This window comes from Vombatus ursinus, unplaced genomic scaffold, assembly GCF_900497805.2.
Source record: "Vombatus ursinus unplaced genomic scaffold, bare-nosed wombat genome assembly UNPS02014786.1, whole genome shotgun sequence".
Lineage (NCBI taxonomy): Eukaryota > Metazoa > Chordata > Mammalia > Diprotodontia > Vombatidae > Vombatus > Vombatus ursinus.
In genome coordinates this window covers 46644032-46660426 of record NW_020954564.1, presented here as the reverse complement: position 1 = coordinate 46660426, position 16395 = coordinate 46644032, and the positions used below count along the sequence as shown (strand labels likewise).

Below are 16395 nucleotides of genomic sequence, written 5' to 3'. Positions count from 1 at the left end.
TTGCCTTCACGCACAGCACAAGGGGCAGCCATTTGGTGTCTAAATAGATTTCTCTCCTGAGCAGGTAAAGAGGCTTAATTAAAATTAGGACCCTTCTTCTCAAAATAGCAATATTTATGGAGACGGCCCAGGGTAGCTTTGTTCTACAGAAGGGCTTAATAGAAGCTTAATGGATTGACCTAACATTCGATTTCATGACTCACATTCAGGGAGCTCGGCGGCAGCAGGCGGGGACCGCGCGGCTTTCAGAGCGCACATTCCCTTAAGCGTTTGCAATTTATCAACAGCTTCTCGCCAACAAAAGGCGTCTTGAATAGCAGGCCCACTTGAGGGTACACACATCATCCCAGAGGCTGGAGATGTGTGAGGGGGGCCATTGTGCCCGACAGCCTTTGCAACTGTTTCCCTGTCTCCCAATGGAGTGAGTCAATGTTATTTGGACAACATTCTTTATTCCTCGGAGGAATGAAAGGATTATTCAAATATTCAATTAAACAGTAAAAAAAAAAAAAAAAAAAGGTTTTTTTTTTCTTTTCCCCTGAGAACCTCAGGCGAGTTCATCCAGCAGAACTGCCTATTGTCAGCAGCTGCTCGAAGGGGGGGCCTGGGTTTGACATCTATCAATATAACTTCTTTCTCTGCTGCTGACACTCACTGTCACCCTATATAGATAAACAGCAGTCCCCCAAAAGCAGGAGGGGATTGTGACAGATGCTCAGCTCCCCCCACCCTCCTGGGCATGGGAGGGGTGAAGGGAAAAAGAGGTAGAAGAGATGAATTGGAGAGGGGGTGATTCTGATCTTTTGACCCCTTTAAGCCTAAAAAGCAGGGGCTTCCCCTACCCAGGTTATGGGCTGGTCATGAAGATGGCATTTCTAGGAAAATGGATCAAGTGGGAAGAGGGTTGAATTCAACAGCCAGGATGCCCCAGTGAAGCATCTCATCTTATTTCTAATAGGTATGGCCATAGACAAGTCACTTTCCTGCTCTATGCCTCGGTTTCCTCATTCGTAAATGTGAGGTTTGGACTTAATGGTCTCTAAGGTCCCTTCCAGCTCTAAATCTATGATCCTACTGTCAAGTTAATTTACATCTCGGGGTCTCAGTTTCTCCCACTATAAAATGAGGATAATGCACTCCGTAGGGTTGTGAGGAAGGCATTATGGAAGTGGGGGTTATTATTAATATGACCCTGCCAGGCAAAGGTGTGGATGGTGCCCACCTTTTGCCTCCATTGGCAGACCATTTGATCTGTTGGTCTGTGGACCAATAGCATGGTATTAGGATGCCATTTAGCCTCAAGTAAAGAAGACTTGGGAGTGGGGTGGGGATGTGCTCTATGTTTTCAAGTATTCCAAGGGCTGACCTTTGGAAGAGGGGGCAGGTTTGTTCTCTTGACCCCAAGAGAGGGCAGAACTAAGACCACGGCTTAGAAGTTCTACAAGTCAGAGGTTTGTGCTGAGGTTACACGAATGACCCTTGGTAGGGATGTTGAGGAGGGAGTTCTTGTTTCAGGTAAGGACTGGGCTAGACAGCCTGGGGATCCTCTGTAGCACAAATATTCTAGCTCAGGTATTCTCTGTTCTAACACTGTGTTCCAAGGTCCCTTCCATCTCTGGTGTTCTATATTCTATTTTCTAATGTTCTTTGGTCTGAGATCCCTTCCAGCTCAGATGTTTTTTTTCCTCTCTCACAGTCTATGTTCTTTTTATTATTACTATGTTAACTTCCATTGACAAGTATACATATTATATAAACAAGAACAAAAAAATAAGAAAAACAAAAGCAAATAGACTATAACAAAACGAGTGATTCTAAATGATTGTACATGTAACTATAAGCTTGTTATTTACAGATTTTTTTTAAAGCCAAAATAATTTTAACGAGGTAGTAACAAAATTGCTGTTGTTTCTGTGACCTTTCTGATTCCTCTATATTTAGCTGGCTTTTGTTGCTGTTATTGTTGTCTTTATTTACATGGAAGTCATTCTGTGTTCTTCCAGCTTTAACATTACATTTTCTAATACCCTGTCCAGCTGTAATATTCTATAATTTTATATTCTAAGGTCACTTCCAGTTTCCATATTCTATGTTCTCAGGTCCCTTCTAGCTCTAACATTGTGTCCTAAGATTACTTCAAGCTCTGATGGTGAAAGATTCTGACTTGATGCTCTACTTGAGGGATTTGGGGGGGGGGGTGGAGTTGAGGTAGCCATAGAAGCTCTTGCCCTGCCTCGTTCAAGCCTGTGACCGTCAATGAAGGAGCCCCACGTGGGAAGGCTTGACCTGTCTCATTCCCCCTGCCCCCTGCCTGGCCTGGTGTTGTTACCTGTCTCACTTAGATGGTGGTCCTAAGTAGTCCCCACTTGTGCCCTCACCTGACTGGGCAGATAGGCGGGCTTGGAGGCAGAATAGGGATGGATTTGCTCATAGGCCCTGATGACCCTAGGGGAATGGACACTCAGGGCTGTATGCTCCACTAGCCGGTATCACCTTGTATCCTTCTGTGGACGATATTGGTGGGGGGAGGGAGAAGGTACGAGAGTCCTACCTCATCATAGCATAGTAGAAGGAGCATTGATTCTGAAATCATAGGACCTGAGTTCCAATTCTGCTCCTGATATTTACCACCTGTATACACCTGGGCCAATCATGTTACCTCCTTGTGCCTCAGTTTCCCCTCCTCCCCTTTTTTCTTTCTTTCTTTTTTTTTTTTTACAAAATGAGGGACTTGCAGAATTGGACTAATACTCTTCAAGCTCAGATATATGATACAATGGTCCCTCTTGGGCTGTCTGCTGGAGCTTGTGAAGGAGAGAAAAGATTCCTTCTCCTGACCCCAGAAGTTGGTCTTCCCCCACTAGAGAGTGTGAGTGATGAGCATATTTGCACAGGACAGCTGGAAGAGACCTCAGAGCTCGTCTGACAGTGCACAGCATCCCCTCATTTCAAGTACGAGGAATCTAGTCCCAGAGAGGGGAACTTTGTCTAAGTTCTTCTCTCTCTCTCTTTTTTTTTTTTTTTGGCTAGGCAATGGGCTTAAGTGACTTGCCCAGGGTCACACAGCTAGTGTTACATGTCTCAGGCCAGTGTTGAACTCAGGTCCTCTTGAATCCAGGGCCGGTGCTCTATCCACTGTGCCGCCTAGCTGCCCCTTGGCTAAACTCTTAGGGCTAGGAAGTGCTAGAGTCTGAATCAAAGTTCATGACTCCTTCTACAGCACCAAACGACCTCCTCCTGATCCTCCTTCCATCTGCCAGGGCTTTGTGGCTCCTATTTGCTCCCCACTTTCTTCAGGGAACAGTAAATTTCCTCAAGATCCTCTCGGTTAGGCTAATGTTGCTATGAGCCCTGGGGGAATGCCCCTTTGGGGAAGCACCCCTCTAATAGATCTGCTACCTCTGGGCCCCTCTAAGGGCCAACAGCCTTCTCTGACTGTGTGACCTTGGAAGAAAACAAACATTTATTTTGGCAATTGGGGTTAAGTGACTTGGCCCAGGGTCACACAGCTAGTAAGTGTCAGGTGTATGGTTTGAGGTCGGATTTGAATTCAGGTCCTCCTGACTTCAGGGCCAGTGCTCTATCCACTGCGCCACCTAGCTGCCCCTAACAAACATTTATTAAGCAACTATTATGTGCCAGGCATGTGGCTTGGTGCTGTACAAATATCATCTCATTCAATCCTTATGGCAACCCTGGGAGGTAAGTGCTGGTATCCCCATTTTACAGGTGAGGAAACTGAGGCAGACAGAGGTTAAGTAACGTGCTGGGTCACATGGCTAGTGAATATCTGAGACCGGATTTGAACTCAAGTCTTCTTGACTTCATGCCCTGTGCTCTCTCCACTGTAGTACCTAGCTTCCTTCAGACAGTCTTTCCCACTCTTTGGACCTCAAACAGGCACTTGGGACTTGGGGAAGATAAGGCTGAAGTTAAAGGGCCTGGGTTCGAATATGACCTCTGCTGCCACTTATAAGTCCACTTCCTCATTTTACATAGGAAATATCAAAGGCCTGGGGAAGGTAGCTTGCTTAAGGTCACACAATGAGGCAGCAGAGTAGAAAAAAAACTGGGCTTTAAGCTAGGAGCATGAGATTTGAATCCAGGCTCTGGCGTTCACCGGTTATATGACCTTTTGTCAAAGAGAGAGCAAGCACACCTTACAGAGCTGTGAGCAAAGTCCTTTGAAAACTTTTAAATATTACAGAAATGTGTGTAGTTATAAGGGCATCTTTCAATGAAGAGTTTGAAGGGACTTTGCAGATCATTTAACTCAACCTTTTTATTTTACAGATGAGGAAGCTGAGGCCCAGGGAGGGTTAGGAACTTGCCCAAATCTGTATAGGTTATAAATAGCAGAGTCAAGAACATCATTAAACAATATCTTTGTAATACCTAGTTATTCATATAATTATATGATATTTAAATATGATCAATTGCTCTAATAATTTTATACCATAAAATTACATATACACCAATACTTCAAAGCTTGATGATTTTATCAGTGTGGGCATGCCCTCCACCACCTCAGATTGCGACCCATCTCTAATTTGGCAGATATTCCAAGAGTTTCTGCGGTTGTGAAATTTATTTTGCTGGTGGCTAACTTTGTAATGACCCTCTTCATTCTTAGCTAGGCTGGTCATCCCACAGCAGACATACAGCCTGTATGACATACTGATTCCCCATTGGGATCCTTCTAGCTTTGTAGAACCTGCCAACCAATCAATTAATCTAGAATCAGTTAAGCACTTCCCAAGTGCCAGACCCTGGGCCTCCCAGGGTTGCAGTGAGGATCAAATAAGATAATATTTGTAAAGCACTGAGCCACATGCCTGGCGCATGATAGTTGCTTAATAAATGTTTGTTTTCTTCTTTTCTTCCAAGGTCACACAGTCAGAGAAGGTTGTTGGCCCTTAGAAGGTCCCAGAGTTGGCAGATCTGTTAGAGTTGGGGTGCCTCCCCAGAGGGGCATTCCCCCAGGGCTCATAGCAACATCACCCTGACGGATCTTGAAGAAATTTACTGTTTGATGAAGCAAGCAGGAGTGATAAAGTCCTGGGAGATGAAAGGGGGGGAGGCAAATTAAACAGTTATTGCCCACAAAGAGCTTACATTCCATCATAGAAGACAAAATGTGTGTGTGTGTGTGTGTGTGTGTGTGTAAAAACAAACAAAAATTCAAGGTAATAGGGCAGAGATACCCCTGGGGGGGTATCGTGAAAGGTCTTCCTGTAGGAAGTGGGGTTTGAGCTTAGCTTTGGAGGAAACGAGGGATGCTAAGAATCAGAGCTGAAGAAGAAATGCATTCTAGGCATGGAGATGGAAATGGAGCACTGTGCATGAAGAGCAGTAAGGCAAGGTGGGCTGGATTGTAGATGAAGGGGATACAGTCATGTGTACTAAGTTTGGAAAGGTAGGTTGAGGCCTAAACAAATGAGTTTATATTTGATCCTGGAGGTAACAGGGAATAATTGGAGTTTAATGAGCAGAGGAGTGACCTGTGTTTTAGGGAAATCACTTCAGTAGCTGTGTGTAGAGGGAATTGGAGCAAGCAGGCCAATTAGGAGACCATTGCAACAGTCTAGGTAGGGGGTGGCTGAGAGCCTGAGCCAGGGGTGTGCTGTGAGAGAACAAAGTAGAGGATGGAGGTGGGAGGTGCCCTCTCTGAGCTTCTACTCTGCTGGTAGGGCCTTCAAAAGCCCATCGCCTCCACACCACATGAGGAGGGCTATGGGGGAGGAAGTCCTGCCAGGTTTCAAAACCTCCTCCCCTGAAACCAGACTTTCATGCTAGGCCTGGAGTGGACAATGAGGACAAGGAGGAGGGGAAGAGGAGGAGGAAAAAAGAAAGAGGAGAGGAGAAGGAAGAAGAAGAGGAGGAAAATGGGGAAGAGGAAGAGGCAGAGGAGAAGGAGGAAGGAAAGGAGGAGCAGAAAAGGAAGAGAAGAGGAAGAAGAAGAGAAGAGAAGAATGAGGAGGAGGAAGAAGAAAAGAGAATGAGGAAGAGGAAGAAAAGGAAGAGGAGTGGAGGAAAATGGGGAGGAGAAAAGGAGGAGAAGAGGAGGAGAGCTCTGGATAACTCAGTCAGTAGAACATCACACTTCTGATCTAAAAAGGTCCGAGTTTCAAGCTCGTTTTTGGGTGGAAGTCTCTTTCCTTGAGGCAATATGTTGAAGAAGAAAGAGAATTGGATTTGGAGTTAGAGGATCTCGGTTCAGATTCTGGCTCTGCCAGTTACTAGTTGTGTGAGCCACGGCAAGTCATTTAACCTTATCTCTAAAATGAGGAGGTTGGGCTAGACAGCCTCCAAAATACCTTCCAGCTCTAGGGCTATGATAAATAATATAATAGTATTAATAACTATTTATGTAGCACCTGCCATGTGCCAGATACTGTGCTAAAGTGCTTTACAAATATTATCTTATTTGCTCCTCACGACAACCCTGGGAGGTAGGTGCTATTATTATTCCCATTTTACAGATGAAGAAACTGAGGCAGACATAAAGTGACTTGCCCAGGGTCACACCTAGTAGTGTCTGAGACTGGATTTGAATTTAAGCCTTCCTGACTTTAGGGCAGAAGCTCTATCTACTTAGTTGCCCAAGCTATGATTATACATACATACATACATACATACATACATACATACATATGTATACACACATATATGCACACACATATGTATGTATGTACATGTGTGTGTGTGTGTGTGTATATGTTTGAACTAGTGATTTCATTAGTATAGGAGTTCCCTACATTAAAGGGGTAAGGAAATGCTTTCTACCAATGCAGACGTGTAACTGTTTCACAAATAATAGTCTTATAGAGTTAACTGGGGACATTCAAGGGTTAAATGACTTGCCAGTCACACAGCAATTATGTGACCTTCAACACATACCACATCCCTTACTCTGAGGTCAGTTATCTATCCAACTAACCAAGCTGAGTAAAATCTCCATTTTACTACCTTACTACAGAGAGAATTGTGGTTCAGACAGAGTGATTTGCATAGCAAGTGAGCTGACACTTGGACCCACGTGTTCTGACCCTAAGTTGAGTCCATAGTGCCAGGTTACCTGGGGAGGAGGGTGACATTCGGCTTCTGGAAATACAGAAGAAGCCCTAGAAATTCCCCTTGAGCTGCTTAGGAGTTTTATTTTGGTGGAGAAGGTAAATTGAGCTTCACTAAACCCACTTAATATGCAGAATATTAGGGTGGACCTGGAGACAGCTGGAAGCAATAGGTCCTGTGTCTGGGGTGGGTGTCTTGTGGGAAGGATCATTGGACTTACAGTCAAAAGATCTGGGTTCAAGTCCTGACTCTCCATTTACTAGCTGTGTGACTATGGGCAAATCCTTTCCTATCTTTGAGCTTGGGTTGCTAAAGAGGGAGATGTCTTTGCCCTACTACCTCATGGGGCCATGTGTGTGAAGCTCTTGGAAAATATAAAAGTACTACTACTACTACTGCTAACTTGCTAAATTATACATATACATTCCTCCACCAATGTCCACCCTCAATGCCTCACGGTGGCTCAGAGGTGACTGGATTTTCAAAGGGTTCTCTGCCAGCAGAAGATGAGCTTGGGCAGGTTATAGCAGGCCAGGCTGGCTTCCAGTCTCCACTGGCAATGGGCTGGGTGCCTGCTGTCTGAGCATCAGCCTTGATGAGGGCAGAGAGCTCGACGGGTGAGGGGCTATCTTAGTCAGTGGAGCTCATGACGCTGTCTTCCTACAGCCCTGCAGGAGGGAGCCCACGGATCGAGGAGATGCACAGGATCGTCACTCTAGGGCTGGCAGGCACCTATACAAGTGGCTACAAGGCAGCCACTGCCTCTGAGTGAAGGAATAAACCGAGGCTCAGTGATGTTAAGTGACTGACCCAAGGTCAAGCAGGTAGTAAGTAGCAGACCACGATGTAAGCTCAGGCCCTATGACACCAGTTCAAGCTCCAGGTTCACGGCTGCCTCCTTCAGCTCCTCATTTTACCAGCGGGGACACTTCAGCATGGAGGGGAATTGACTTGCCCAAGGTCATGCAGCGAGTAGAAGAACTTAGGTCTTCAGGCGTATTCTGGCACTCTTTCCACAATATCACACCTCCTGTGAACTGAATTATGCGTATCAATACAGAACTGAATCACACACTGGATTATATATATTAATAATGTCCACTCCCATTTATGGAGAGGTCTAAAGTCCGCAAATCCCATTCCTTACGTTTGGCTTTTTGTTGTTGTTGTTGTTCAGACTTTTTCAGTTGCGTCTGGCTTTTCATGACCCCACTTGGGTTTTGTTTTTTTTTTTTGGCCGAGACACTGGAGTGGTTTGCCATTTTCTTCTTTGGCTCATTTTACAGGCGAGGAAACTGAGGCAAACAGGGTGAAGTGACTTGCCCAGGGTCACACAGCCAGTGCGTGTTGAGGCCAGATTTCAACTCCAGGCCCAGCACTCGATCCACTGAGCCTCCTGGTTGTCCTTATGCTTAGTCTAGGTTACATAGTGTCAGAACAGGGATTCAGACCTAGATCCCCTGACTCATGTCCCATCATTTTACAGATAAAAAAACTGAAGACTCAAGAGATTACGTGCCCAGTCCTATCTTTATTTTTAAAATTTTATTACTAAATCTTAGATGAGATTAATAATCATTTAATTTTATAGTTTAATTTTAACTTAATAACATATACTCACCAGCAATTTCTTAGGGTGGGAGGGGTCCCCAGTACCCTGAGCTGCTGGTTAATGCTGTGAGAGCCTCCTTTCTTGCTTGGGGGGTGTTGGGCCCTAGGGCTAAACTAGAGTGTGTGTGTGTGTGTGTGTGTATGTGTGTGTGTGTGTGTGTGCATGCGCACTCATGGGGACGGGGGCGATACAGGGATCAGGATCTGGGGGCACCTTAGCCTCGGATTGCTCCGGATCACATTTCCCTGAAAGCTGTTGTGGACGCCAAGGGCCTTAGGCAGGCGTTGTGGGCGGGCAGGGGGATCAGGGTTTCCATGATCGTTGAGCTCTCTGGGCCTCTTCAGCGCACCTGAGTGTTAGGGGGATTAGAATTGGAGCTTTTCCTGAGGGGCAGAGACCAGGCCGATTCCATCTGAGAGGTTCAGGCTCCCCACACTCTCCCTTCCTCTCCTCCCCCACCCCTCAAGTTCACCAGGAGGGACGTAAACATAAAGCAGAGATGAAAACACACCTGATCATGGGCTCTAGAGTTGGAAAGAGCTTTAGAACATAGAATGTTAGTGCTGGAAGGAATCTTAGAACACAGAATGGTCATCTAGTTCAATTTCTTCCTTTTTTTTTTTCCAGATAAGGAGACTAAAAAGCCCAGAGCAGGCAAATGACTTGCCAAAACACACATGTAGTAAGCGCGTGGCTGTAATTTAAGGTCAGTTCCTCTGACTATGCATTCATTGCTCATTCCAGGTCATCATTCTACCTGGTAGTGCAATGGGTAGAGACCAGGGATTCAAATTCGGCCTCAGACACTTACTAGCTGTGTGACCCTGGGCAAGTCACTTAACTTCGGTTTGCCTCAGTTTCCTCAACTATAAATTGGGTAACAATAGCACCTGCCTTGCAGGGTTGTTGATAGGATCAAATGAGATATTTGTAAAAAGAGCTTATCACACAGTGCCTGGCACATAGCAGGCCCTATATAAATTCTTATTCCCTTCCTTTTCCACTTTCTACTTGTTCTACAATTCATTTCCTCCAGAAGACATTTTTCAGTGTCTACTATGTGCAAGGGCCCTATATTTGGTTCTGGGAATATAAAGATAAGAAATTATATGATCTTTGCCCTCAGGGAGCTTACAGTCTATTAAGAAGGATGTACCATGTGCACAAATAAGTATGATGCAAGGTAAAACATGATAAATGAATGAAAAAGCATTTATTCCTCTCTTCCTATGTGCAAAGCACTGTGATGACACCTTGAGGAGGTTTCAGCTACAAGTCAGATGGAAAGGCCCCACACTCCTTAGGGTGCAGCAGCAAAGCCGATGGTGACACATCCTCTTAAATGTCGTTTTCATTGATAAAATCATATCTGCTTATGATTTCTGCTGATGGTGCCAAGGTCTTTGGTGGTGAAGACTTTTTTTTTTCTGGGTCCTCAGTAGCCAGGCAGGCAAGGCTGCCTAGACCTGCAAAGGCAGCTGCCGGGGGCTGACCTGCCCTTCATTGGCACTTGGTCAGTGGTTGGGTGGGGAGGGGATGGTGGGACTTTTCTCCATAGGGATGGTTCCCCTCAATGATGGCTGTGGGGGCCAGGCTGGAAACAGGACTGGTAAGCTAAGCTTTTCCCAGGGCTCTTGGGTTCAAGGTCCTGGGCTGTCTCCAAAATGGGATGAGAGTAAAGGAGCAATCCATACCGAGTGCTCTAGCAAAATCTGAGGTGAGAGAGAGAGATCCTTTCAGCTGTGTGGGGTGGGGGTTGGTGGTGGTGGAAGAGAGGTGGATCAGAATGGCTTCCTAAAGGAGGTAAAACCTTTGCTGAGCCTATCAGGAAAAAAGTTTTCAACAGGTGGAGCTGGGATCTTTTGCTCAGAGAATGAAAGACTTAGGGCGACCAGAATCACTGTCTTCAAGAAATCAAAGGGTTGTTTATGGACTTGAGACTAGAAGAAAGAGCATTGAATTTATGTAACTGGGAGGTAGAACTTAGCTTATCTTAAAAAAAAAAAAACAAACTTCCTAAGCTGGGCGCTTTCCAAAAGTGAAATGGGCCACCTCAGGCTATGGTTAATAAGCTTCATCATTGGAGCTCCTTAATTGAAAGCTGAATGACTGCTGGTCAGAGATAGTCATAGTTCATGTTTCTCTAGCCTTTTTAAAGATTTCCAAAGTATATTTTCCCACCACGACCCTGTGAGGGATGGAGGGCAAGTCCTGTGTCATCCCCAGATCCCCGGAAGAGGAAGCCAAGTAACTGAAGGAGGAAGTGACCAGTCCAAGCTGACAGGGTCTGGACCCAAACCCAGGCCTTTAGATTCTGAATCCCATTCCCTTTCACCTATGGCACATTTATACTAGGAGGTCCTGGGCATCCTTTCCATGGGAGTTTGTACAGGAATGTATATGTCTCCAATTGTGAACTCCCAGACCTCAGGGGCTGAAGTATCTTGTCTGTACAATCCTTAGAGCAAGCAGGTGCTTTATCAGAACTTTGTAATGATAGTAATGGGGGTGGGGATGGTGGCCATGGAGATGGGATGATGGTCATGGGGATGCTGGGAATGGGGATCATAGTGACTTTAAAGAGATGCTGAAGATAGTGATGATGGGGATATAGACACTAGGAATGGGGATAAAGGGATATGGGAAACAGCTGATGCCTGAGGGTGATGATGGGGACTAGTGATGCTGTTGCTGTCTCCTCCAATTCCGTGCTTCATAAAATACTACCTCCATATTCCTGGTGCACAGACTTGATTATGCAGGGCCATAGCTTTCTATTATAGCCTACAGAAGAAAGTCTGCACTCCTTAGTTGGGTATTCAAAGTACTCTATGATCTTTCCAGCTTTAGCAAATGCAACTCCATCCCATGTACTTTATTCTTGGCCAGAAGAGACTACATCGTCCCCCCATAAATACCCCATGTTCTCCTGCATTTGTGTCTTTATTCACTCTATCCTCCATGCCTGACATTCCATCTCTCTCCGTCTATAGCTATTGAAATCCTACTGATCCCCAAAGATCCAGCTTAAACATCACCTTCTCCATGAAACTTTCCCATATCTGACCAGTTAGAAGTCATCTTTCACTATGGCAGCTAAATGATGAAGTGGACAGGGTGCTTGGTCTCGAATGGAGAAGACTTGAGTTCAAAATCAGCCACAGACACTTACTATTTGTGTGACTCTGGGCAAGTCACTGAACCTCTGTTTGCCTCAGTTTCCTCATCTGTGAAATGGGGATAATAATAGTACCTATCTCCCAGGGTTGTTGTGAGGATCAAATGTGATAATAATTGTCAAGGGCTTAGCACATAGTAAGTGCTACACAAATGTTAACTAAAATCATAATTATCTTTCCCTCCTCTGATCTTGCAAAAGATTTTGTCTATATCTTTCTGTTAGACATGGAAGGAACTTAGACATCACTTGGTTCATTTTAATCATTTTGCAGGGAAAGGGACAAAACCCATGATTTCAATCATATAAGTCGCTTTGTGGTGAAGAAAGTACTTCTACTCAGAATCTTAGAGAATTGCCCGGGCACTAACTTGGCCAGGGTGACATAGTCTGTGTGTGTGTGTGTGTGTGTGTGTGTGCGCGTGCGCGCGCAAGGGACCTTGAACCCAGATTTTCCTGATTTGGGGGATGGTTGTCCATTGTACCACATTTAAAGAGGAGGCACAGAAAAGGAAAGATAAGTGATTTATCCAAGGCCAAGTAGCAGGGCAAGGATTTGAACCCAGGCCCTCTGGCTCCAAATTTATTGTTTTTTTTCCCCCATTATCCTATGCTGATGAATAATGGGGATGGAGAAGAGAAGGATGATGCCTGGGCTAAGCTGACAGTCAGTGCCAGTGGTGATGATGGGCATGGGGGCAAGGGTGGCCAGGCAGTAAGGATGAGTCCGGAGATGAGCTGAAAGAGACAGGAATAGTGGTGATGCTGATGATATGCCTTTCTCTACAGATGTGAAGTTCCTAGAGAATCACGGCCTGGCCAAGGATGCACAGGAGAAGGCCAACGCGGCCCTGCTGGAGTACACCATGTGCCATTACCCGCACTGTGGCGACAAGTTCCGGCAGCTGCTCCTGCGCCTGGCTGAGGTGCGCTCTCTCAGCATGCAGGCTGAGGAGTACCTCTACCACAAGCACTTGGGTGGGGAGGTCCCCTGCAACAACCTGCTCATTGAGATGCTGCATGCCAAGCGGACTTGAGCCTCTGGCCTGGCCCTGCCCAGTCCCTGGGACTCCGAGGAGCTGGGATCTAGGCCACAGGGCAGGGGAGGGGTGGCCTTGGCCATATCTGGAGATGATTTATTTTATTATCACAAGCCTGGTGGGTCTTATTTCTCAGAACTGCTCCACCCTTACCCTCCCAGGGACATGCTCCCTGGCTAGTGTTTGGGAAAGCAGGGAGGGAGGGTATGGACCTGACCCCTGGTGTGTGTGTATGTGTATGTATGCGTGTGTGAGCACATGTGCCCATGTGTGCCTCCAACTCCCAGGCCTCTGTTAAGCCGGAGTATTTCCTGACCTGGCTGATGTCCTGGGAGATCAAATCTTGGCTTTGCTACTTGCTACCTGTGTGATTTTGGGCAAGTCATTTCCCCTCCCCAGGCCTCATTTTCCTTTTCTGTAAAATGAAGTGGTTGGACTAGATGATCTCTAAGACCCCTTCCAGCTCTAAACTCTAGGATTCTATGGTAATTACTTAGGAGAGGTCAGTGTGATAGAAAGAGCTCTGACCTTGAAGTCTGGAGACCTGAGGTCTAGTCCTGGCCCTAATGGTAACTCACTGTGTGGCCTTGGGCAAGTCAATTTCCCTCTCTGTGCCTCAGTTTCCACCTCTGTAAAATGAAGAGATGTTGGGTGAGATGATCAATAAGGTCCTTTCTAGCCCTATCATTTTCTTCTTCTATAGAGCTACTTAGCCAATGGCTGGGTGGCTAAGCTGACTGACTGCCAACCACTAGACCCGAGCTCTCAGGGGAGAGGTGGTGCATTCTCTCTACTCCATCCTGATCTTTGTGCTGAGAGGCTGAAGCACGGGACTGGGTCAGAGGGGACGGCGTGTAACTTCGCAGGGGGCCTTTTTTCTTAGTCTCACCTTCCCCATGGGACAGACATGGACTCTATGATACATACCCCTAGATGCAGGGAGAAGATGGGAGAGAGGAAAAGACGAGGCAGAGCATCTCCCCACTGAAAGGACAGGGAGGAAGCCCACAGCAGCAGCTCATCGTGCATTTCTCCAATTTCCTCATGAACCCTTAAAAGAGCATAGAATGAGTAGAAGTAGGGTGGGGATCAGCCCCTATTGCATAGATCTTGTTATTTTAGCAATAAAAGAGTGAGTCACATTGGGCAGAGGCTAATGGTGGACAGAGGGAACCTGGAGACGGGCTGGCACAGGAAGCCCCCATCTTCCTTAGAGAAAAGAATTGGATACGATTCACATTCCATCCTCTCATTTGGCAAATCCAGGCTGGTATTATCTGCAAGGCTACAGAAAAGGTCTGCTCTCTCCAACCATCTCTATCACTCCTTGAGAGGGAGATGGAACTCTCTGTGGGAGAGATTTGGGGACAATCCTAGGATGTGAGAAGAAGTAAGGGAAAGGGTTAAGGGCTGGCAGCCACCGCCAGCTCCCCCAGTGCTGTTACATCCCCATAACCAACATTTCATTCTTCCCTAGCCTCATTATGCAATTGGGCAATTGTCCTGAAGTTCTTTTAATTACAGGGATTTGGGGTTCTGCTATCCAGAGTAGACTCATTTCTCCCGGCCTCAGAGGACAGATCTAGGAGCAGTGGGTAGAAATTGCAGAATGACAGATTTAGGACCCACCCAAGAAATAATATCCTTACCTCCAGAGCTGTCCAAATGTCAAATGGATTCCCCACACTGGAGGACTTCACAAAGTCTGAATGACCAACATGTTGGGGACATTGTGGGGAGGACTTATGTTCGGGAATGGGTAGGGGGGAATCCTCTGACCAGATGACCTGGGGTAATTTCTAGCTGAGAGATTCCATGATTTAGAATGGTTGGGATCTCTGGCCCACCCTCATCCCTCAAGGGAACTCTATTCCTTTAGGGGTGGTTCAGACCCTAGGCGGGTTCTCAGGATGGCTTTGTGTGTATTTGTATGTGGGGATGAAGTGAAAGAAATCTTGAGCCTGTGCTCTGTTTCAGTGGAGATACACTGGTCCATTGAGGAGGGTAGAGGGCAGCCCCTTCTCTCTCTCGTGGACACCCAGGAAGAAAACTTTGCCAAGGAGCTCTGCTTGTGGCCTGCACCTGTTCACCTTTGCTGGGCTGGGGGAGGCAAAAGCTGTTTTGAGGTGAGGGGTTGGGGAATGGGGACTTTGGCACCTGCCAATCATAATGCTTTGGCATTATGGGCAAAATGGGTTCTCATTTGCCTGGTACTGGTCCATCTGCCCTTCCCGTTTTCTGTCCCAAACACAGGTCCCATCCTGAAGCCTTCCTCACCTCTTCTGTATTACACTCTCAGTGGCCCAGAGTCTTTGTAGATCTGTCCTCAGCTCCAGTTCCTTAGCACGCCTGCCCACTTTCCCCATCTGCCTAAGGGATCCCCATCACCAGGGATGGGCTGGCAGTCTAGGTGGGGTAAGGGGCAAGAGTCTCTCAGAATAAGATGGTGCATGAATAGATGAACCAGGGACCTTTCCCCCTAGAGCCTTCCTTGTTGCCATTTGCCCAAACCTGGTGAATCTTGGCTCAAGAGCATGGGTGTTTTTTCCTTCCCATCTGTCAGTCTCTGTCTGTGATTCAGTCCCCACTTTGAACTGGGCAGCCCATTGAAGAGCTGGTGACCAGCGGATGGGAGACACACAGTGTCCTCTTTCTGGAAAACGAGAAGTGCCCTTAAGTGTCTCCCCCTCCCCAATGGGAAGGTCTCTACCTTTCTGCCCTCCTCCAATAAATTTTGCAATTGGTTTCGAAGTGTTTTTACTTTTGTCTTTTGAAGCTTGAAGTACAATCTCGTCTCTCCTTGGTTGAAGCACTGAGGGAAGGCGGAGGGTGGTGGATAAGGCTGAGGGTAAAAACTCAGCAGAGACAGACATGTAGATCACCAGATCTAGATAGCATATTCCCAGTTCTCTACCAAGGGTTTTTGTGCACATGTGCGTGCGTAGGTGCATATGTGTGCACGTGTACATGTGCATGTGTGTGTATGCATGTGTGGGGGTTAGGGGAAGGGAGAATGAACCAAAAGAAATGAGAAGGAGCAGGATCAGTGGTTTTCAAAAAGCAGATAGGGACACTGAGGAAGCACCCTCTCAAAGCACTGTGGTAGTGCACACAGTGGGCGCTAGGTGGCTCAGTAGAGTGCCAGATTGAAGTCAGGAAGACTCATGTTCTTGAGTTCAAATGTGGTCTCACACACTAGCTGTGTGACCTTGGGCAAGTCACTTAACCCTGTTTGCCTCAATTTCCTCATCTGTAAAATGAGGTGGAGAAGGAAATGGCAAATAATTCTAGTACCTTTGCCAAGAAAATCTCAAATGAGGTCACGAAGAGTCAGACACGACTGAAAATGACTGAACATGAACAGTACACACACAGTACCTTAGAATCAGATGACCTAGATTTCAGTGCTCCTTGGACACTAAATGACCTCTCCTTCTCTGAGGTTCAGTTTTCTCGCCCATGAAGTGAGGGTTTAGGCTTCATGATTTCTG

General features: G+C 46.4%; 1 protein-coding gene across 1 annotated transcript in view; it reads left to right on the top strand.

Moving 5' to 3' along the window:
* Nucleotides 1–15641, top strand: part of LOC114047121 (steroidogenic factor 1) — a 42984-nt gene extending 27343 nt beyond the window's left edge. Inside the window, exon 7 of the mRNA XM_027867862.1 lies at nt 12654–15641. Coding sequence (XP_027723663.1) covers nt 12654–12901 — 248 coding nt within the window. The 3' untranslated portion in view covers nt 12902–15641. The remainder of the gene's footprint in view (nt 1–12653) is intronic.
* Nucleotides 15642–16395: the final 754 nt, after the last annotated feature.